The sequence below is a fragment of the Gossypium arboreum genome, chromosome 2, assembly GCF_025698485.1.
Source record: "Gossypium arboreum isolate Shixiya-1 chromosome 2, ASM2569848v2, whole genome shotgun sequence".
Classification (NCBI taxonomy): domain Eukaryota; kingdom Viridiplantae; phylum Streptophyta; class Magnoliopsida; order Malvales; family Malvaceae; genus Gossypium; species Gossypium arboreum.
The window spans coordinates 111,908,368-111,931,925 of record NC_069071.1 but is presented as its reverse complement, the minus strand read 5'-3'; the positions used below and the strand labels follow the sequence as shown (position 1 = coordinate 111,931,925).

The window sequence follows — 23,558 nt, the reverse complement described above, 5'->3', positions numbered from 1 at the left end:
TCAACAAGGTATTGAGGAAGTTACCTGGGAAACTAATGAATTGATAAAATTGCCATATGCGAACTTATTTTCAGCTAAGAATTTCGAGGACAAAATTTCCTAAGGTGGGAGAGTTGTAACAACCTGTTTTTTAGTGGTATCAAAAATAGTCATTTCAGGACTACAATTTTGACATGTGAGTAGAGGTGTTCATGGGCCGGGCTGGGTCGACTTCGGGTCGGGCTCAACTAAAAAATCATGCCCATTTATTGGGCTCGGGCTAGGCTGAGCCCAAAAAATGAGCCTAAAATTTTTCCCAAGCCATATCCGGATAAAAATACTAAAACCCGGGCCCGGCCCAGCCCGCTCCTATTAATTTTTATATTATTTTTAAATATATATAATACATCAAAAATACAAAAAACATCAAAATAAATATTCGCCAACAAATTGAAAATAAATTTTAAAAAATATGTAGACTTAAATAACACTAAGATAAATGCAACTTAACAAGCAAATGACTCTAAAGTAATAAAAAAATTAACAAATACCTTTAAAATAATAAGAAAACTAACAATAAAATAAGTTTTATACAATATCCAAACAAGAATAACAAAATAGTAGCAACATAATAGTAAAATGGTAGCAAAATAGGGAGAAAACAAAAAAAATAACATTCAAAAATAAAAAAAATGCAGATTTTTTTTGTCCTTTAGTGAATTTGGGTCGAGCCCGGGATAAAAATACCTTACCCAAGGCCCAACCCATTTTTTAAATGAGCCTTATTTTTTTGTCTAAGCCCATTTTTCGGGCCTATATTTTTTACCAAAACCTCCCATATTTCAGGCGAGCCTTCTGGCCGGGCCGGGTAGCCCGACCCATGAACACCTGTACATGTGAGTTCATAAATATTATTTATTTAATACGAGGTCATTATAGTGTCATATTGAAATTTGTTCCAATAATTTTAACATTTAAATAGTCAATTAAGTATAAATGACTAAATTGTAATAGTTGAAAAAGTCAATTGTTATTAGATCAAAGGAGTAAATTCATTAAAGAAACAAGATTGAATGTATTAAAAAGGAAATTAGACAATAATATTTTAGTGTGGGCGGTTATGAGTTAGTAAATTTTTAAGTTTTATATGTTAGTTAAGGGTAAATAAGTAATTAAAATATTAAGAAAGGAAAACAAGCAAGCTATCATCATTTTTCTTTGGTCTTTGCCAAAATTGGAGAAGAAAAATAGCCATGGGAAGAGCTTGAATATTCGATCATTTAGAGTGTTTGCATGTAAGTGATTTTTTTGCTTCTGTTTTTAGTAAGTTTTATGTTTTTGATATCGTTGTAGCTTAATCTATCTAGCCCAGGGATTATATTGTGAAACTGTCAAAGTTTTAAAAGCTTGCCATTGTTGTTCTTGAAGCTTTGTTGACGTTTATGCTTTGGTTTGAAATTTGACGATGGATTTGAACTAAATTGTAAAGTAATTTTAATTAGTTTTGAGATTAGGGACTAAATTGTGAAATTGTTTATTTTGGCATGTGGGTGTTGCCCAGGTCATGTGACCCCTGTTTTCAAAATTGTCAAATATTTCATGTTTTTCAATTTTATTTCAATTTTGTTCCTGATTGTTTCCAAACTATTTCAATTTTGTTCCTGATTGTTTCCAAACTATTTTTAAGGTCCTGTGAGCTCAATTTAAGGCATGTAAGTGTATATTTGCTGTGTTTAATGTGTGGATTGAATTTTGATGTTTAAATTAATATTTGAATGCTTTTATGATGTCATTTGTTTTGATATCTAATGTAATCTTCCGTCACCCTAATTCAACAATAAAGACGGGTTAGGGGTGTTACAAATAGTACCTGTTTCCACCAAGTGATGATATATCAAAAGGACCTGCTATGTCGGAGTGCACAATCTCAATGGTCCCCTGCCTTGTCGATATTTTCCAACTTCAAAACTCTTTGTTGTTTTCCTTTAATGCAAGCTTCACACAGTTGATCAGGAGGATTAATTTCTGGTAATCTATTCATCTTTTTTTTCTTTTGAAAATAACTTCAGACCAGAAAATCCAAGTCGCCCAAACCTTCCATGCCATAACCATGAATCATCTTTGATTGCATTCTTCATACACTTCACCTCTCTAAATTCAATGTCAATAGTGAATAGACGGTTACGGGTCATATCAACTTGAGCAATTAATTCACCACTTTTATTTTTTAGGAAAAGTGTGCGATCCCTCATATTTACTTCATATCCTTTTTTCTAAAAGCTATCCAAGGTTGATGATGTTGCTTTTCAAAGTTGGTACGTAATAAACATCTAATATGTATTTCTTATCTATGTTCTTTTGTGTAATTGTAACTTTGCCTTTACCTTTGATCATGGCGTGCGATTTATCTCCAAACGTTACTTGCCCGTGAATATTCTCGTCCAACTTTAAAAATAAGTCTTTTCGACAACACATGTAATTGCTGGCACAATTAATAAGATACCAAATATTTTTATTTAATTTTTCACTTTCTTTATAAGTGAGGAATATACTAGATTCCACGTTTTCTTCTTTTTTAACTACTGCTACATGATTTCTCTCGTCCACTTAGGGATTTGATCTACACTTATAACTAAAATGACCATATTTATTGCAATTATAACATTGTATCTGAGATTTATTTCCTTGTTGAAATCTACCTCTACTTCTACCTCGACTCCAGCCTCGAACTCCTTGCCCATGACTTGATGTCTGATATTCTTCATTTGTTTGGCCTCTACCATAAGATTGTCTGCCTCGTCCACCTCTATAGCTACCTTTATATCCCCCACGATATTCTCCACGATTGCTTGTATTTTATCCAAAATTATTGCTAGCTCCACTTTCATTGAAAGATAGCTTGCTTTGCAAGACTTGCTCCAAATTTCCAGTATCATCATTTTGTTTCATTTTATGCTCATTGTAACACCCCTAACCTATATATGTCGTCGGGGTAGGGTTTCAGAGCATTACTAGATTAACGTAATCTAAATCATTCATTTCAAAACATTTCAACAATTATAACAAAATCCATTATTAAATATGCATATCGTCCCTTATTCAAGCCCTCGAAACCTTAGAATCACTTTAGAAATGATTTGGGACTAAATCGGGAACATTTAAAAAATTTAGGGTAAAGTTAGAAAAATTTCAACTGCAGGGGTTATAAGCCTGTGTCTCAGGCCGTGTAACTCTCTGACTTGGGTCACACGCCATGTGTGTTGCTCGTGTGTGATATACATCCGTATGGCCAAGCTGTGTGCACCGAAAATTACCTTAAAACTCAAGTTTACCATTCCCTACTTACTTGGGCACTAAGTAACCAAATTACCAATCATTTAACCTATTCAAAACACAATCAAACATGCTCAAAACATGCCAAAACAATTGTCCTAGATGCCTAACCAATGTAACCTTGTTGATACCATCAAAACATTTCATCCATGCATCATTCAAATCAAATTTTTAAACATGCCAAAATCAATCATTTTAGCCTAGCTTATAACTACCTAAAACATCAACTGAAATTCAGATACACCTAACAAGCATTGGTTCAAAACAACATGCCAAATTATGTCTCCAAACACAAACATATGTTCAACCTAACATTATACTTATAGCTCTATTACAAACCATTCACAAAATAACTATCAATTTAAGACATCCTAGGTACATGCCATTACAAAAGGTAAACATCACCACATTTGAGATCGAGATCATTGTTGGATGCCGAGTCGGTGATCAAAAGAGAAGTACTTAACTTGCACCCAGAAAACAAAACTGTACGCTGAGTAAAATTCAATGATATTTTTGTAATCCGAACAATTAAAGACATGAGGATACAAAATGTACAATTTGAATTATACAAACATACTATTGTCTAAGCTCACAACTACCATATACCATCATTTCGAATTCATGCATATTACCATATCATTTCATACTATACTCAATTTTCACATGCTATCATATTTGAATTGTTTAACAAATATCTCAATTCACATCACTTGCTATATAAATAGCTTTTCACATATGAAACCACATTTGTTTATACAATGACATTATCCATTCCATATTCAATTCATAAGTACATAACTCATGTATTTCATTTAATCACAACATATCTCATTTTTAATGTTTCAATTCACTATCTCATTTCTATTTCACATACCATACCATTCAATATCGATTATAGAACTTTATGATTTAATTACCCCTATTAACGCGACTTTGACTCAAATGGATACATGGATCCAACCAACACACCAGTTTGACAGCTAGTGTCTCATCGGATAAATCCGAAGTAGTAACTGCGTCCAACACTAAACAAATTAGCACCCAGTGTCTCATTGGTTAAACCAAAGCAAATTGGCATCCAGTGCCTTATCGACTCGAAGTCGGAGAAATCCCTGAACTCTTCCTATCCTATGGCATGCCATCTATATCTGACTCAACCCGATACAGTTAATAGGGTTTCATTTTACTTTTCAAATAGAACGAATATCCAATTCTCATATTTGCACATTATCACATTTAAACATATATTCATTTGAAAACCATATAATTAATACAGTCATAATGTATATACCAATTCAATCCATTTCAATCAACTATAATTTCAATTCACTATCAAAGTACCAAATTCTCACGTCAACTACTTGCCATATGCAATAAATCAAAATACACCAATTGACAATTAGGTTCAGATTATAGAAACACAAACCGTGGATTCTGAGCTGTTCGACGTTGATTTAATCCTTTCCCTTTTTAGTTGAGAATTTCGGTATGACGTTAGCCACAGAATTAAAACAATTAAAATATATCCATACAACAGAATTCAATTTCACATTGAATATTTCAAATTTTACTCAACATTTGCTTAAATTCCAATTTAGTCTTTAAACCGAGACTAATTTTTATTCTTCACATTTAATCCTATATTTTTATATTAATTTCACTTTAAGCTAAATTTAGTTTCCAATTTTTAATTAAACCCCTAAATTTCAAATTTTTTTCACAATTTAGTCCCTATTATTCAAAATTTACAATTTTTTCTAGAATTTAATCCTTTTCCATTTCTAGCTTAAAAATCTATCAATTTAATCCCTAATACTAAAACTATTCAACATTAACAATATTTAAAATCTTAATCAATGCTAAAATTTCAACATGGGTTGGGTAGTACTTAACCCCGGGATTCCAAAAACATAAAAATTACAAGAAAAAAGGACTAAATTGACTAACCAATTGAACTTGGAAAGATTTGAAACCTTAGGCCGTGCGTTCTCCTTCTTTTCTTTCTTCTTTATTTTTCCTTATTTTCTTTCTTCTTTTTTTTTCTTTCTTTTTTCTTCTTTTCTATTTAATTTTGCATGCTTCCACTTACTATTCTATTATTATAACTATTATCATTATAACTATTATTATATAACTATTTTCATTATTATATAATACATATATATATATTCATTTAGTTTCGTTTAAAATTACTTAATATTATAACATATATATATAACATATGTCGTCCACCACATTAAGAAATTGTTAAATTACTACTTTAATGCAATCTATAATTCAACTTTTATCCTATACGCGATTTAGACATTATACTATAATAACTCTTAATTCATGCAAATTCATTTAATCGGAGCCTAATTAACTACACAACTAGCTTTGTAACTATTTATTAAAAATATTTACGAGTCTGATTTATGAGAATAAAGTCTCGGGAATGTACTTTTCGACACTCCTTATTATAGGGTCGTTACACTCATGGGCTTGGTGGGAACTTACAAGTTCGTCGATTGATTTTTGTTACAGATCTTTTGATTCTTCAATGGCAAAAAAACTACATAATCAAATTTGCGTGTTAATAACCTCAATTTTTTTTCCATTACTTTTACGTCATTAAGTGTTTCTCCGTTCCTTTTCATTTCAATTACCACCGCTTTCTCTCAGGTGACATAATCATTGACACTTTTTGAAACTTTAATTTACAACGTCTCAAATTCGAATCTAAGGGTTTGTAAATGTACATTTTTTGTTTTTTCCGCTCAGTGAAGGGATTTTTGCAAAATTTCCCTTGCTTTCTTTGATATCTTTACATCTGGAATTTTTTCAAAGGTTGATTCATCAACACCTTGAAAAATAAAAAACAACGCCCTCTTATCCTTTTTACGATATTCTTTCAATACTCTTTTTTCTTCATTTGTCAAAGCCGCTTCGGCAGTTGCATTTTTTAGCTCAACATATCCTTCTTAGAAAACATCCCAACAATCTTGAGAACTGGGCAAAGCCTTCATTTGGATGCTCTAATTGCCATAATTTGTCTTCGTTAATTTCGAGATCTGCAGTTGAATCATGTTTGCCATTGTGACATCGACACCAACCTAGCTCTGATACCACTTGTTGAATGTGTAATGGAGACTTAATAGTTGAAATAATAATTTTATTACACATAAATATTATGCAATACAATACAAACTTTTCTTTTTTCTCTATACTAGCTGTTGCTAGTTTTTTATCTCTCATACTTTTTTTCTCTCACTTTTCACTTCTTCTATTACACAAACATAAGTCCTATTTATAGTTTTGTAAACCAACTTTAAAAAGCCTGTGTAAAAAATTTCCATGTTGTTAAGCTTATCCCTTTACTATGGATAATGCTTAAACTCATACTTAGTCAACTTGGTCAAAGATAAGGTTACCACCTCAATCAATTCCAAGTTGTAAGTTAATATGTATACAAACTCTTGGTTTCAATCTTTGTTGACTTTAAAAAGTCGATTTGACTTCTAACAACCTTGATGCAGGTTAGGAGGCAAGGTAGCATTGATAGTTGGTGGTGAATGTGGCATAGGAGAGGGCACAATTAGGTTGTTTCGTAAGCATGAAGTCAAGGTTATTATTGTTTATATCTGAAAATGCTTTTGGTTCGCATTTAAAAATAATTTCATTCTATTTATCGTTAGAATAGAAATGAATAGAAAAATTAAATGCAAAGTTATAAAAGGAGCAACATAAGGAGAGATAATCTATAATGTTTGTTAACGCAATTCAAATACAACGATCCTATGTTTGCGAAGCCTTGTCTAGTAAATAATTTTATTTAACAATCATCCAAATTACCTATTAGCTTAAGCCCAATCTACTCTTAGACAAAGAAGTACTTGCAAGCCCAATATCAACCCCAAATTACCACAAATCAATCACCCAAATACCTCACAATTTAATAAATAAATAATACCTAAAAAAGTGTCACAAAATGTATTTATAGGTTGATACAATAGTTCATCCAACAGAGCTTTGATGAACTTTAAACTCCTATTTAAAAACTGAAATTATCCCATTAATTATCCTAATTATTTATTAAATAAAAGTATTCATAAATCAGTCTTTTAACAACTCAAAAACTCTCTCAAGAAATAAGGATAAAGATAAACATTGTCTTCATTTTAAACTTCTTAGTATGACCAATTAATTAAAAGCTAAAGAGTCCTAGTCGAACTCCCTTAAATAAATGTGATGTTTATCTCTAAAAACTAACATATTGATTACTAAGAGATAAGAAGACTTTCATGCTTATCTAATCACCTCTAGCAATTCAATTGGGAGATAATAAGCCTTTCATACTTATCCAATCACATTACGCAATTCAGTTGGGAGTCTTTAAAATCCTAGTTGAACCATGTTTCGTGTTTTGTCAAATATGCCACATTCAAATGGACCGAACTTAGCACAAACGAAACCTATTCAAGACCCAATTTGATGGCCCAAGTAGAGAAACAATTTCATTATAACAGGACATGGAACTAGTAACAACAACTTTCCTAACAATGTCCAAGATGAATTAGGCTAAAATCTCTGCAAAGAACTTGAAACCCCATATATCGTTAGCTATATCCATTGCGATGTGACATGCGAAACCGATGTCCAAAAAGTTGTGGACTTAACAGTCTCTAGGTATGGAAAGCTTGATATCATGTTCAATAATGACAGTATTGGAAGCGAGGGTAAGTTGAGAGTCATTGCTTCAAATGGTGACAGCTTTAAGAAGATCCTTGATGTCAATGTGGTTGGTGGTTTCTTCGATGCCAAGCATGTTGCTCGAATGATGGTTTTGACCCAAAAAGGGGGACCAAAGTGTAATTTAACCATTACTATTTTAAAATTTTATAAATTATAAAGAGTTTAAATAGAAAATTTTCTATTTCAAGCAGGCCGAAGCCACTGCTAGCCCTTAGCTTCCCCGCTGCCCTTTAACCTTGTTTGTGGAGTCTAAAACCTCTAGTAACAATATACCAAATATTACTCCATAAACTTAATACAAATTCAATTGAATTCTTGAGTTAACATAAATATCAATGATTTAAATATCATGTAAAAATAAAATAATATATATTAATATAAAATTTAAAATAATTAATAGAATAATTTTCTTGGTTTTTGGTTGAATAGATTCAGTACATATATTAAATTAATTTGCGAATTATCGTGTGCAATAAATTTTTTTGAAGTACAATCATTTAAATATAAAAAGTAATTAATAAAATAAAATTCAAATTTCTTAAAAGGATAGGGCATACTGGGTACGTAAAAAAATGTGTGGTGGGAAAATCAGGGCCAGAGGCCTATCTAATAAATGTTTCCACGCTTTGTACGTTTGAAAACTCTGTATAAAGAAGATACCGATGGCCAAGAAATGAAACATTCACAGATAAGGAAAAAGAAACTTAAAGTTTTATATATATATAATGATGAGTACAACTGCTGAGTCTGTGGTGGATAAGAGGTGAAAAGAAAAACTGTGTTTTCCTATTCTTAAATCTTGTTTTTACCAAGACAATATATACATGGTTATTATTGAAAGCCTCGTACTTGCCTATATTTGCCTTGATGCAGGTTAGAAGAGAAGGTAGCATTGATAACTGGTGGTGCAAGTGGCATAGGAGAGAGCACAGCTAGGCTGTTTCTCAAGCATGGAGCCAAGGTTCTTATTGTTGATGTCCAAGATGAATTAGGCCAATCTCTCTGCAAAGAGCTCGGAACCCCGGATATCGTCACCTATATCCATTGTGATGTGACATGCGAAACCGATGTCCAAAACGCTGTGGACTTAGCAGTCTCTAGGTATGGAAAGCTTGATATCATGTTCAATAATGCTGGTATTGTAGGGGGGGATGAGTTGAGAGCCATTGCTTCAGATGCTGATAGCTTTAAGAAGGTCCTTGATGTCAATGTGGTTGGTGGTTTCTTGGGTGCCAAGCATGCTGCTCGAGTGATGGTTCCAGCCCAAAAAGGGTGTATTCTCTTCACCGCTAGCGTCGCTTCATTGCTTTGCATCGGTGTTCCTCATGCCTACACCACATCAAAGCACGCTATTGTGGGATTGGCTAAGAGCTTGAGCGTGGAGTTAGGAGGGTATGGTATACGAGTCAATTGCATTTCACCTCATGCGGTTGCGACTCCTCTGCTACTAAACTGGTTTGTGACTTCGGATAAGAGAAAGGTCGAGGAGATCATCTTGAGAAATGGAGTGTTGAAAGGGACCATACTCGAAGCAGAAGATATTGCGCAGGCTGCCCTGTTTCTAGCTAGCGATGAGGCCAAATATGTGAGTGGTATCAACCTGCCGGTTGATGGAGCCTATACTGTCAACAATCAAACATGGAAAACAGGACTGATGGAAGCCTTTATTGCTGAATAGATGCTGCCTTTTGCAATGGGGTTTTAGGGGTTAATGCTTCATTCATAAATTTGACAACTCCAAAAAAATAACCTTGCTTTAGCCCAATGTATAATAACGCATATGCATCATAACAATTGATACTATCGCATTTCATAACAGTTGAAATTGGTACAAGATCATTCCAAACTCTTTTTGTGGGACATATTCCACATAGCATCATGAAATAAAATCAAAGAAAGATTACTTGAAGGAAGATCCCATTCAGTGGTTTACATATAATAAAGCTACTTTTGGAATCATATGATTCGTTTTGTTAATTTTCTGATGCCTCCAAGAAAAGAACAAATTTTGAAATTATATAGCAAGAATTTTGTAATATAGAATCATCATTCCAAACTCGAATAATCGGTAACTCGACTATTAAGGGCACTGGTAACATGGAGGCAATTTTGACTCCACAAAGATTCGATCAAAATCTAGTGGCTTTAACCACAACAAGGCTTCTCTAACAGCGAAAGCTTCAACAAGATTAGGTTCTAAGTTCAGGTGAGAGTGGCCTGGAATAGCTTGAGTCACAGTTTTTTATGTTTGTTTTTAATAATACATGCATCTCAATTAATATATTTATTATTTATTTAATTTTTTATAATAAATTAACATTTCAATATTAGGAAAATTGATGAGATTATTGTCAAAATTCCCTTTTTAAACTGGAGTGAATAAAAATAAAAGTCAAACTTTATCACATTTTCAAGGTTTCAAACCTAACTCACTCACTTAAATAAAATTCACGATAATTTTAATTTTAAAGGATCAAAATTAAATATTGAACTCATATTTCTAAAATTGGAGACCACATGTAATTTGCAAGGTATGATTTCCAGGCGTTGATAGGGCGTTAAAACCTTCCTCGAGTATAATCGACTCTTGTACTCGAATTTTATTTGACTTTTTTATGTAAACCCAAAAATTATATATTTTTTCGAATAATTTTCAAATTTCTTTTTAAAAGAAGATTTTAAGATGTTTGATCACACCTAATTAAAAAAAAATCAATGATAACTCCTATTTTCTTAACAAAAACTCTTTTTTTCTCTTTTCAAATGTCGTCAAGCACATTTTTATCAAAAATGGTTCTAACACTACCAACAAGAGAGGGAAAACTAAGGTACCATCCATGATTTAAGAGAGTCGTCACTCCAAGAATTGAGCATCCATTGTTTCCAACAGGGAGAGTAGTGTTGGTACTTAACATAATACTCGATTTCTGAAAGTTTTGATCTCAAATTTCTTTATACCAGGACAGAAAGCAATTGACGATATTGTATTCTAATTCTGTCACCTAAAAAACAAGAAGCTATCATTTGCAAGCAAAAGATAGGACACATTGGGGCTGCCACAACAAATAGTAATACCATGAAGATTTCCTTTTGCCTTTGCACACCCAAAAAGATAGTTAAGACACTTCAGTGCACAATATGAAGAGTGTAAAAATAGAGTGTCGGTAATGAAAATATGTCGCAAAGAAAAGAGAAAGAAAAAATAAAGAACACACAGATTTTTATGTGGAAACCCTTTCAGGAAAAAAACCACGGTTAGAGGAGTAAAAAATTCACTATGTCGAATTCGAATGATTACAAGAGGAGTAGACTACATCTATTTATAGGCTTGTAAAACCATATTGTAATAGGAGTGTAGTAAGATTGAAACACCTTATTCTAATCAATATCAAATAGATGGAGTATAATAATGTTTAAAAAACCTTATTCTAAAATAAAATAAAAGAAGTGTAGTTCTATATGGATTTTACTTTTATTTTATTTTACCACTGTATTTTATTTAAATAAGGATTCGGGTCACTCAATCTCCACCTTGACGCAAATTCTCAATTAATAAGTTCTTCATCGTGAACTCTCAACGAACAAGTTCTCCACCTCTTCCTTAAAACCCCTTAAGGGTTTAACTTCAACAATGAACACCAACCAAGTTTAAACAATATTCAAACTTGGTTATAGGAAGTGACTTAGTCATCATATCTGCAGGATTTTCATGAGTACTAATTTTGCTCACAACAATATCATTACGAGCAATAATATCACGAACAAAATGATACCGAATATCAATGTGTTTTGTTCTCTTATGAGACATTTGATTGTTTGTAAGGAAGATGACACTCTGACTGTCACAAAATACTGTACTGATTTGAAGGTCTTCATTGAGTTCACTAAAGAGTCCCTTCAACCAAATGACTTCTTTACAAGCCTCAGTAATCGCCATATACTCAGTTTCATTAGTAGACAAAGTGACTGTAGTTTGCAAAGTAGCTTTCTAAATGATTGGACAACCTCCGATTGTAAAGATATAACCTGTAAAAGATCTTCTTCTATCATGGTCTCTAGCAAAATCAGCACCAACATACCCAATAACTCCATCTCTAGTTCTTCCAAACTGTAAGCAAACATTAGTAGTACCTTGTAAGTATCTTAAAATCCACTGAACTGCTTTCCAATGCTCTTTACCAGGATTCGCCATGTATCTGCTAACTACACTGGGACGTGAACAAACCATAGCATACATGAGAGATCCCTCTGCACTAAAATATGGAATATGTGACATGTATTCGATCTTATCATCTGATTGTGGAGACAAAGCCGATGAAAGTCTGAAATGGGCTGCTAAAGCAGTACTAATAGGCTTAGTACTCTGCATATTGAACTTGCAAAAAACTTTCTCAATGTACCCCTTCTAACTTAGGTAAAATTTACTTGCTTTTCTATATTTGTGAATCTCCGTACCAAGTATCTTCTTTGCTGGTTCCAAATCTTTCATCTCAAATTCTTTACTTAATTGGGCTTTGACATTTCTTATCTCTCATTTATCTTTCGCTGTTATCAACATTTCATCAACATAAAGGAGTAGATACAAAAAAGAACCATCACTGTTTTTCTTAAAGTAAACACAATTGTTAAAGCTACTTATTTTAAAATCATAAGAAGTCATAAAAGAATCAAACCTCTTGTACCACTGTCTTGGTGACTATTTCAAACCGTAAAGGGACTTTTTTTGATACTGTAAAACCCTCTGGTTGTTGTATGTAAATATCCTTCTAAAGTTCTTCATGCAAAAATGCAGTTTTTACATCTAACTGCTCAAGCTCCAAATCATGCATGGCCACAATACCAAGCAAAGCTCGAAACAAACTATGCTTCACAACTGAGGAGAACACATCTGTGAAGTCCACTCCTGGAATTTGACTGTAACCCTTTGCAACAAGCCTTACTTTATATTTGGGTTCTTCAACTTCTGGAATCCCTTCTTTCTTTTTAAACATCCATTTACAACGAACAACCTTTTTACCTTTAGGAAGTTTCACAATATCCCATGCTCTATTTTTGTGGAGTGATTCCATCTCCTCTTGCATAGCAAACATCCATTTTTCTGAGTCTTCACAGCTAACCGCCTCAAAATAATTAGATGGCTCTTGGTTTGCAAGTATATCTTCAGCCACATTTAAAGCATAAGTAACTAGATTAGCCTTGGCGTACTTCTTTGGAGGTTTAATTTCTCTTCTAATTCTATTTTTAGCGATAGAGTATTTTGGTGAAGAAACAACTCTATTCTAAATTTTTACACTAGCTTGAGGAGTCGACTCTATTGTAGATTCTGAATTAATCTGATGCTCCACCTACTTTTGATTTTTTATTAGAAGAGTCTTTAAGAGATAAGTTAGGTAGCACAGCAGTTTCTTCAAAAGGAACATCTCTTCTAATCATAATTTTTCTATTTTCAAGACACCATAACTTATACCCTTTTACACCAGCTTTATAACCAAGAAAAACACATTTAATAGATCTCGGTTCCAATTTTCCATTATCAACATGAGCATACGTAGGACACCCAAAGATCTTTAAATTAGAATAGTTAGCAGGATTACCAGACCATACCTCTTGGGGAGTCTTTTTCTCAATAGCAATGGATAAAGATCGGTTGATTAAAAAACATGCAGTAGAGGCTGCTTCGGCCCAAAATAACTTTGGTAAGTTGGCATTTGACAACATACATCGAACCTTCTCCATAAACGTTCTGTTCATTCGTTTTGCAACGCCGTTTTGCTGTAGAGTATGACGAACTATCAAGTGTCTCACGATCCCTCCTAACTTGCATAATTTATTAAACTCATCAGAATAGAACTCTAAGCCATTATCTGTGTGGAGATATTTTATTTATTTTCTCGTCTATTTTTCAGTCATAGTTTTCCAAGATTTAAATGCTGAAAACACATCGTTTTTCTACTTCAGGAAGAACGCCCAAACTTTTCTGGAAAAATCATCAATAAAAGTTAGCATATAATTAGCTCCACCTCTTGAAGGCACTCTGGATGGCCCTCACAGATCAGAATGAATATACTCTAACTTTCCCTTTGCGTTATGGATTCCTCTAGTGAATCAAACTCTCTTTTTCTTCTCAAAAACACTATACTCAGAGAACTTCAGTTCGCAAATTCCTTCCCCATCAAGAAGTCCCCTTTTGCTCAATTTTGTCATGCCATTCTCACTCATATGCCCTAGGCGTATATGCTAAATTTTAGTAATATCATCATCTGACAAGGAAGAGGAAGCGATAGTTGCATCACTAGTAACAGTAGAACCCTACAAAACATATAATTGACAGTCTTACTATGCCCTTTCATCACAACGAGGGAACCTTCAGAAATCTTCAAAACCCCACTTTCAGTTGTGTATTTGTACCTTTTGAATCAAGAGTACTCAATGAAATTAAATTTCTCTTCAGTTCTGGAACATGTCGTACTCACTAAGTGTTCTAACAACTCCATCAAACATCTTAACTTTAATTGTTCCAACACCTGTGATTTTTACATGAAGCATTATTTCCCATCAAAACAACACTTTGAGACACTGTTTCGTAAGTTGTAAACCAATTCCGGTTGGGACTCATGTGGAAGGTGCAGCTCGAATCAAAGATCCACTTATCGCTTGCTTTAGAATTGTTGACAAAAGTGACTAAAAGTTCACCATCACTGTAGTCTTCTACAACATCAGTTTTACCGAAATTTTATGGTTGTTTTCCCTTTTGATTCACAACCTCCCTTTTGATATTGTTCTGTAGCTTATAGCACTTAGATTTAATGTGTCATTTCTTCTTGCAGAAGTTACAAGTTTTACCTCTGTTTGAAGACTTCAATCTACACTTAGATTTACACGAGGATTCTGTTCATGTGTCCTTCCAAGATCATCATCAGCATTCCGATCTTGTCTTTCATGAACAATGAGACCCTCTCTTTGATAGTCGATTTTAACCACAAGATGCTTCATCTTATCATACGAGGTCAAAAAATTTTAAACCTCATCAACTGTGAGACTCACGGCTATATAAAATCGTATCTTTAAAGGTTGAATAAGACGGGGGCAACGAACAAAGTAGAATCAACCCTAGATATTCCTTATCATACTGAACCTCCATGGCCTCCAAATTTGAGAGAATTTCTTTAAACCTATTAAGTGTTTGTACACAGATGCACATTCTTCCAAACAATGAGCATAAAGACACTGCTTCATATGCAACTTGTTGGATTGAGTTTTCGACATACATATTTGTTCTAGCCTCTTCCATAATGTAGCGGCGGTCATCTCTTTCATCATATCCTGTAAAATTTCATTAGATAAATGCAGATGTAACTGTGTTAACGCCTTTCAATCTTTACACTTCTTCTCTTCCCCCGTCAATGTTGAAGGTATCTTATCTACCCCTAGCAGGGCTTCCTCTAAGTCTATCTGTGCAAGAACTATCTGGATCTTTATTTGTCACAGCGTGAATCTAGTATTGCAATCCAACAACGAAATTTCATACTTCAAAGACATCATTATTGTGATTGAGATGAACAACCTGAAAGCTCTGATACTAATTTGTAAAAATAAAATATTGGTAATGACAATATATCGCAAAGAAAAGAGAAAAGAGAAATAAAGAACACACAAATTTTTATGTGGAAATAGACCATAAAACCACTTATTCCCAGATATTTTCTGACCCTCATGAAGCCACTTACTTTCTATCCAAATAGACCATAGAGCACATGCAAACAATCGACATTGGGTATTGGTGTTATGTTTAAAGAACTAGGTAATCCACTCTAGAATCTCCATATTTGACACCATTTCATGCTAGGCCCAGCCTAAATGATGCCATATATCTTTTCATCACAGGGCATGGATACTGGTTTCAATTTCACCTGCACCTCCCGAACAGTGGCTAGAATTAGTAATTCTTATATAGAGTAAATTACATAGGGTAGGAAGATAATTTTTTGAGATTCGCCATATTGTAATTTGCAGCTTAGAAGGAATTTTTAAACCCTACAACTTTTTGTAAAGTTCCCATTTTCTGCCTAGATGTATACATGGGTAGCCTCTCTATCCTATTGTAATATAACTTTGTATGCGGTTTGGACTATAAATTCTCTAGAAGCCTCCTCTCTCCACACCTGGTAGTCATCATGTGGGAATTTGGACAATGGGATATTCAAGATCCGTTTCACATCAGTGTCACTGAAGGTATTACTTGTTAAATCCACTTTTCATTCCCTTTTAGCATTATTAATCAGATCCGATACCAAAAGAGTTTCCTGACACCGTTCACTATGTTGGATTAAGTAGTTTACAGCTCTTGGAACCCACGCTGAATCACAAACTAGAATTTTGGTCCCATTCCCTACTCTTAAACCCAACCCCTCCTAGAGCACTCCCTTGGTAGCCCAGATACTCTTCCAGGTATAGGAAGGTATATTCCCTAACCTTGCACTCTCAAAATTTGAATCTGGATAATACTTCACTTTCAAAGTAGCGCAATTAATGAATTAGGATAATTAATCAATCACCAATCCTGTTTAGCAAGTAACGAAAGATTAAATTTATCCAAACTGCGAAAACCCAAACCACCATTCTCCTTTAGCTCACAAAGCTGTCTCTAAGCACACTAATGAATCTCCCTCTTCCTATGGCTCTTTTGCCACCAAAAGGAAGCACAAATTTTCTCCATCTTATAGCATAATGATTTTGACAATAAAAAACAAGCCATAGTATGTGTTGGAATACCCTAGAGAATCAATTTTATGAAAATTTCTTTACCTCATTACGATAGAAATTTAGTGCTCCAATTCGCAATTTTTTGTTTCATGCGATCTTTTAAACCTTGAAATGCCAATTTTTTCCCTCTCCCAACCATATTAGGGAAACCCATAGATTTTTCTTGATTAAAAGTACTTCTAACATTCAATAATTGTGTAATTGAGCTCTTGATCTGTTAGTTGTATTTGTGCTATAAAAGATGGTAGACTTCTCATAATTAACACACTAATCTGAAACCTCTTCATACTCCTGCATAATCTTCTTTAATGTTTGTGCCCCTTGAATTGAAGCCTCTCCAAATAATATACTATCATCCGCAAAGAGTAAATGTGAAATCTGTGGGCTTCTTCAGCTAACTCTATCTCCCTTCACTATCCCTTCCCTTTCAGCTAAGCACATTAAAGTAGATAACCCCTCATTGCACACCAAAAAAAGATAGGGGCTCAAAGGATCCCCTTGCCTTAGCCCCTTGTTGGCTTCAATTTCTCAGCTTCACACCCATTCACCACAATCAAATATGAGATTGAACTGATGCAATGCATAAAAAAATCTACCCACGAACTAGCAAAACCATCTATTAGAGTTGTGACCCAAATTCTTATCAAAATAAAATACAAGTGGAAAGATAGGTATAATACAGGCTGCACAAGAAGAATCCATAAAAAAGTTTACTTCTTCTGTTTGATATTGATTTGAATAAGGTGTTTCAACCTTACTGCATTACTTTTGTTAAATGTTGATTAGAATAAGATTTTCTAAATTTATAAATAGACGTAGTCTATACTCGTTGTAATCATTCAAATTCAACATAGTAAATTTTATTCTCCTTTGCCTGTGGTTTTTCCCCAAAAAGGTTTTCGCGTATATGTGTTCTATTTTTCTTTCTTTTCTTAGTGATACATTGCCATTATCAACATTCTATTTTAACATTGTACAAGCCCAATTTTGGGCCTAAAACCCCTAAACCCACTAAGCCAATAACCCCTAAACCCACTAAGCCAATAACCCCAAAACCTACTAAACCCAATACCTAACCCTAGCCCAATTAGCCCAATACCCAAAATCAAAAGACAAAAAAAGAAAAAAGAAACCCTAAAATCAGCTTCTGCCGCCTCTGTCCCCAGCCCCATACCAGTCGGCCACCTAAACCACCTGCCCTCTGACGCCTCTGACGAAGCATCAGCACCGCCCCACCATCCTTCAAGTTGCATCCCTGCAAACATTAAACGAGAATAGACAGAAAGCAAGAAAAAGAAGTGTAAACGACTATATAAGCCCAAGCATACGCTGTAAAAGAGAAGGATTATTGATTTTTTTTCTTTTCTGATAAAAAAGCAAAGAATATCGATCAAATACAAAGAAAGAGCATCACCGAAAATGGCTTCAATATTAAATCACAGCAAGAAATAGTAAGGACCGAATCTAAGGTCTATTTCTTTTTTTTCTTCGAATTTATTTACACATACCATTTTCATTTCCAATATAACAAAGCATATATATTAAATAAATAAATAAAAGGAAAAAATTACCTCAGGGGTGGCCGGCACGGCGGGGCCACGGCGGGGCGATGGCCGGACCCTCTGGTCATTTTCAGATTTTCTCTAGAGAGAAAACTTTCTCTCTCTCTCTCTCTTTTTCTTTAAAATCAGCAGAAATGAAATTTCTAAAAAAAAATTGATTTTTAAAGGGCCCCCTGGTACGACGTCGTTTTGGGGCCAATACTCAGCACCCAAAACGGTGTCGTTTTGGTGTAAAACGGATCAACCCAACCCGGCAAGAAAGATCCGCGTGTTTTTATTGCTTCGGGATATTTACGACTGCAATCCCCCCGCATTTTTTACTTCTTTATTTTAATCCTTTTTCATCTTCCTTTCTTTTTTAATTCAGCCAAGTAATTTTATCTCCGTTGCAACTTAGTCCTCTGGACGTTTGAAGGAGGGACATTTGAACGGCGTCGTTTAGAAAGGTTGGGTTATTTCTCCTTAGGGCCTTCCTGATTGCTAGCGTGTTCAAATCGGTCCCCTTCTCCTTTATTTATTTTAAAATTCGCCTCTAAAGTTCCATTTCCAACCCAATTTTGTCCTTTTTTTTCTACTTTATCTCATTATTCTAATTTTAACATTATCCATAATATTATATTTTGTCACCGTTATATTTTTATCTCATTTTTATTTTAATACTTACATATATATATATATATGTTATAAAGTGTTATTGATAGCTTAATATTATTTTGTTAATGTGTTTATGTGTCATATATGTATTCATTTAATGTATATACATTATACTCCATACTACGATATATGTATTATTATTACGTATATTTATTCTTTTTAGACATTACATATATTTGACGTATATTATGCATATATTTTAATATATTATGTGTATATTTTGTTTTGTATATTATGTATATATATCATTAGTATTATTAGTTATATGTATTTATCCCATTTCGTGTACATGTTATGTATATACATTCAATATTATCATATATTTATTTTCAACATATATTTATACATAGTAATATTAATATTATCGTTATTATCATCATCTTTGTAATTACTATTATCATTGTATTATTACTTTTTACTACCATTATTTTTTATACATATATATATATCATTATTTGCATTAGTACCATATTTATTACTATTACTTTATTACGGCTACTACTAGTATTACTATTATTTCTTTATTATTTTATTACTATTATTTTTTTTTTTTTTATTTTTTATTATGCTGCCCTTATTTTTACTACTATTATTATCATCGCTATTATATTATTAGCATATTATTTTTATTATCTTTATTAATACATTTTTTACCTTTTGTCAACATTGTTATTGTTTTTCTATTTTATATATTACTTATTTATTTATCGATTTATTATTAAGTTTCCTTTTACTTATTCTTATTCTTCTTATTCTTATTTATTTTTATCATTTTATTATTTTTACCTATTATTCTCTTCTTCAATTACATAGCTTGTTTATTTCTTTCATTTTTTGTCATTCATATTACTCATTTATTATTATGCTTGTTAAGATCATGATTTATTTCTTCTTCACAAATTTGCGTTATATCATCCTTTACCCAACAAAAATAATCCTTTCATAAAAATAATACTCCGTATTTGAAAATTCGAGAATCGTGCCCTGACTTACTGGGTTCCGATTTTTCTAGTCTCATCTAAATAACGGAATATTCTTTTAAAAAATCGCAATACGAGTTTTGAAAAATACTTATTCTCGGAGATACGAGGTGTTGTGCCCTAACTTACCGGGTATGACATTTTGTTACCTCAGGATAAGACTTTTTGCTGACAAAGGCAATATTCGACATTTAGAAATTCGAGATATCGTGCCTTAACTTACTGGGTTTCGATTTTTCTCGCTTACACTAAATAATCGAATACCCTTTTAATTTTAAATTAAAAGACAAGCTCAGTCTCAAAGTTCGAGATGTCGTGTCCTAACTTACTGGGCATGATATTTTATTACCTCGAGATGAGAGGGTCCTTAATATCCGTTTTGATTTATTCAATCATTTTTTAGCATTAATGCAAAGAGGGATCGTATTTTAAATTCTTTCAAGTTTTCAAATTTTCAACACCAAGACACTAATTAATCAACTAGGTACCAATTTTGGGCGTATCGAGGGTGCTAATCCTTCCTCGTGCGTAACCGACTCCCGAACTCATTTTTCTAATTTTCGAAGACCAAAAACTATTGTTTTAATAAATCGTAATTTTAATTAAAATGATTAATTTAAGGTGATCCGATCACACCTCACCAAAAAGGATTGATGGCGACTCCCATTTTTCATTTTCGTTTCCAAAACTTAAGTCGATTCCCGTTTTCCAAAAAATGGTTACGACAAACATCATCTTTAATAAAATTTTTCGTAAAAAAGGTCATTCAACATAATCAGATGCTTTACTCATGTCCCATTTTAACGCCAAAAAACCTCTCCTCCCTACCCTTTATTGCTTGAATGTATATAGAACTTCATATGCAATTAATACATTATCAATTATCAATCCGAGACCAATCTTTACAGAGCTTGCCATAATGCACAGTGATCCAAATAAATGTTGGTCCTAGTTTTCTATTTTCATTTGTTATATAAAAAAAGACTAAAGTTGTTTTTCATTTTCAAAAAGTACAAAATAGAGTTATTTGTTAGCTTCTTGATTGGTCCTTGTGTGGCAAAAGGTAAACTATTAAAAAAATATTTTTATACAAAAATATTTTTTTACTTAATATTCATACATTTTATAAAAAATTAAATAAAAATTTTGTAATGGGAAGGATCAATCCATATGGATTTGAAATAACATTTATAATTTTTTAGGATTTTTATGTCTATTTTATGGTTCATATTTAAAATTTGTGGTTTTCTTTTCTAATAATGTTGTATTCAAGGTCCAAACTTGCATTCTTCCTTAGGAGTGCAATGTGTTTTATTATTGCATCCAACACGTGTAGGTAAAATACCATCTATATTAATATATAATTAACCGTTGAATTTTTTTTACATAAAACGAATAGTTAGAATTATCTAATTTATGCAAAACTTGACATGCATTATCTACATTAATTGAGAATGAAATATGAGGGTTGAATTGTTAAAATATAATTGTATAAAAAGTTACAAAATTGTGTAAAATCGCTTAAGTTTTCACACAAATATAAGGGTTCGTTTGTTTACATGTAAAAGGTTTTACGGAAAATATTTTCTGCATTTTCCTGTGTTTGTTTCATAGAAAATAGTTTGGTCAATGGAAAATGACTTACAAGTCAAGGTAAAATAAGCATTTTTCCTGTAAAATGACTTACCCTTTTGAAAAGCGTAAGTCATGTAGCGACGTAGAAATTTTAGTTTGGGGTCGCTAATTGTGGCGATCTAGTGAAAAAGTTTGAAAACGAAATTGATTTTGAAATAAAAAGGAGTCGCCACCGATCCTTTTTATAGGTGTGATCGGACACCTATTAGATCTATTTTAAAACAAAAGAAGGCTAAGTTCGGTCTACGCCGAAATCCAGAGAAAAATAGGGCTCGGAGTCATTACGTGCGAGGAAGGTATTAGCACTCCCGACGCCCAAAATTGGTATCTCATAAACACAAAGTTGTCTTGATTTTCAAAAATACGGGTTCAATGTAAAATTTAGTCGTGATCCGATTAAAACGAGAAATTTTAGTTTATTCCGCTTTTTGAGAAGGGTATATCGCTTAACACGAGTCAATTGACGTTCACCCAAATATAGCGATGAACTTGATGACTTAATGTTAAATCGATATATTGCCTTGACTATTGAAATTAATTAGAAAATCGGAACGTAATTTTCAAGGGAATGCAAGACATAATTGATAATGAAATGAAAATAAGCAAATGAAACGGCTTGATATATTTGAAACAAATAACAAACATAACAATAATATTAGAAAATAATAACCGTGCATGCAAGATCAAATGCAATGTTAGCATTGAATACGAGAACGTAATAAGAATACAATGAATACACATACGAAGATAATTAAGAGTATATACGTAAAATATTTATATAAATAGTAGTAGTGTTAGAAATATACTATACGTATAATGTTTGAAGTACGTATAAGATAGTAAAAAAGTACATAACTAGCAACAACAAAATAAAATATATACATATATGTGTAAAAATACTATTACAAAAGGGTATGTATACATATATAAAAAAAATAAATGTATTAACAATGAATATAATAGGGTAAGAAAACAAGTATATACACAATATATATGTAACGTGGTACTAAGGATATATATATACATAAGAGTAAGAAATATGTACATGGAATAATATATATATATATATAAAAGTATGACTAATAATATTGAAAATATATATACATACATAATATATAACGATGAACATATATGATACATATTTAAAATGCTAATAACATAAATAATATTAATAAGACTACACAAACATACGCATGGGACAATATCAAATACATACATGGAGATACATAAGAAATATATAACTGATAATATCAAAATATACACATAGTAATATATAAAAGTATATGTATATAATATAATATGAAAATATATAATATTAAAACATAATAATACGACATTAAAAATATATGATACATATAAAGTATAGTATATTAAGAACACATATATATGACATATGAAGAATATACATAATACTAAAACATTTAGGTAATATATACATATAAAAAGGTAATAATACTTAGGCATATACAACTATATTAAGTATATATATACGTATTATAAATATATAATTGTATAATAAAACATAAACTAATACATAATAATAATAATAATAATAATAATAATAATAATAATAATAATAATAAGAACAATAGTAATAGTAATAGTACTAATATTATATAAATAATAAGAATATTTAATAAGAAAATAAGAATAAACAACAAAAAAACACAAAAAAAGGACTAAAATTAAATAAAAACAGAGTTGTGGGCGAATTTTAAAGCAAAAAGATAAATAAAAGGATCAATTTGAAAGCGTAGTAACTGCAGAGGGTTAAATAAGCAATTTACCCGAACATTTGAAACGGCGTCGTTGAAAGGAGGACTAGATCGCAAAGCGTAATAGATTTCAAGGCTAATTTATAAACAAAATAACTTGATTGCAAAATATGAAAATGCGGAAGGGCTGATTGTGCAAATAG

The 23,558-nt window shown here is 32.3% G+C and overlaps 1 protein-coding gene across 1 annotated transcript; it reads left to right on the top strand.

Annotated features, from left to right (window-relative positions):
- Positions 1 to 8,663: 8,663 nt before the first annotated feature.
- LOC108464965 (short chain aldehyde dehydrogenase 1-like) lies at positions 8,664 to 9,959 on the top strand. Its single transcript, XM_017765252.2, has 2 exons — positions 8,664 to 8,809; positions 8,920 to 9,959. The coding sequence occupies exons 1-2, from the start codon at positions 8,772 to 8,774 to the stop codon at positions 9,722 to 9,724; spliced, it is 843 nt and encodes a 280-aa protein (XP_017620741.1). The 5' UTR covers positions 8,664 to 8,771; the 3' UTR covers positions 9,725 to 9,959.
- The last annotated feature ends 13,599 nt before the right edge of the window (positions 9,960 to 23,558 follow it).

What these genes read in the sequence shown, in the direction of transcription:
- LOC108464965 (XM_017765252.2), top strand. Translation starts at nt 8,772, where the DNA reads ATGATGAGTACAACTGCTGAGTCTGTGGTGGATAAGAG. An exon ending in GAGTCTGTGGTGGATAAGAG is followed by an intron (nt 8,810 to 8,919) that starts GTGAAAAGAAAA and finishes GCCTTGATGCAG; the next exon opens with GTTAGAAGAGAAGGTAGCAT.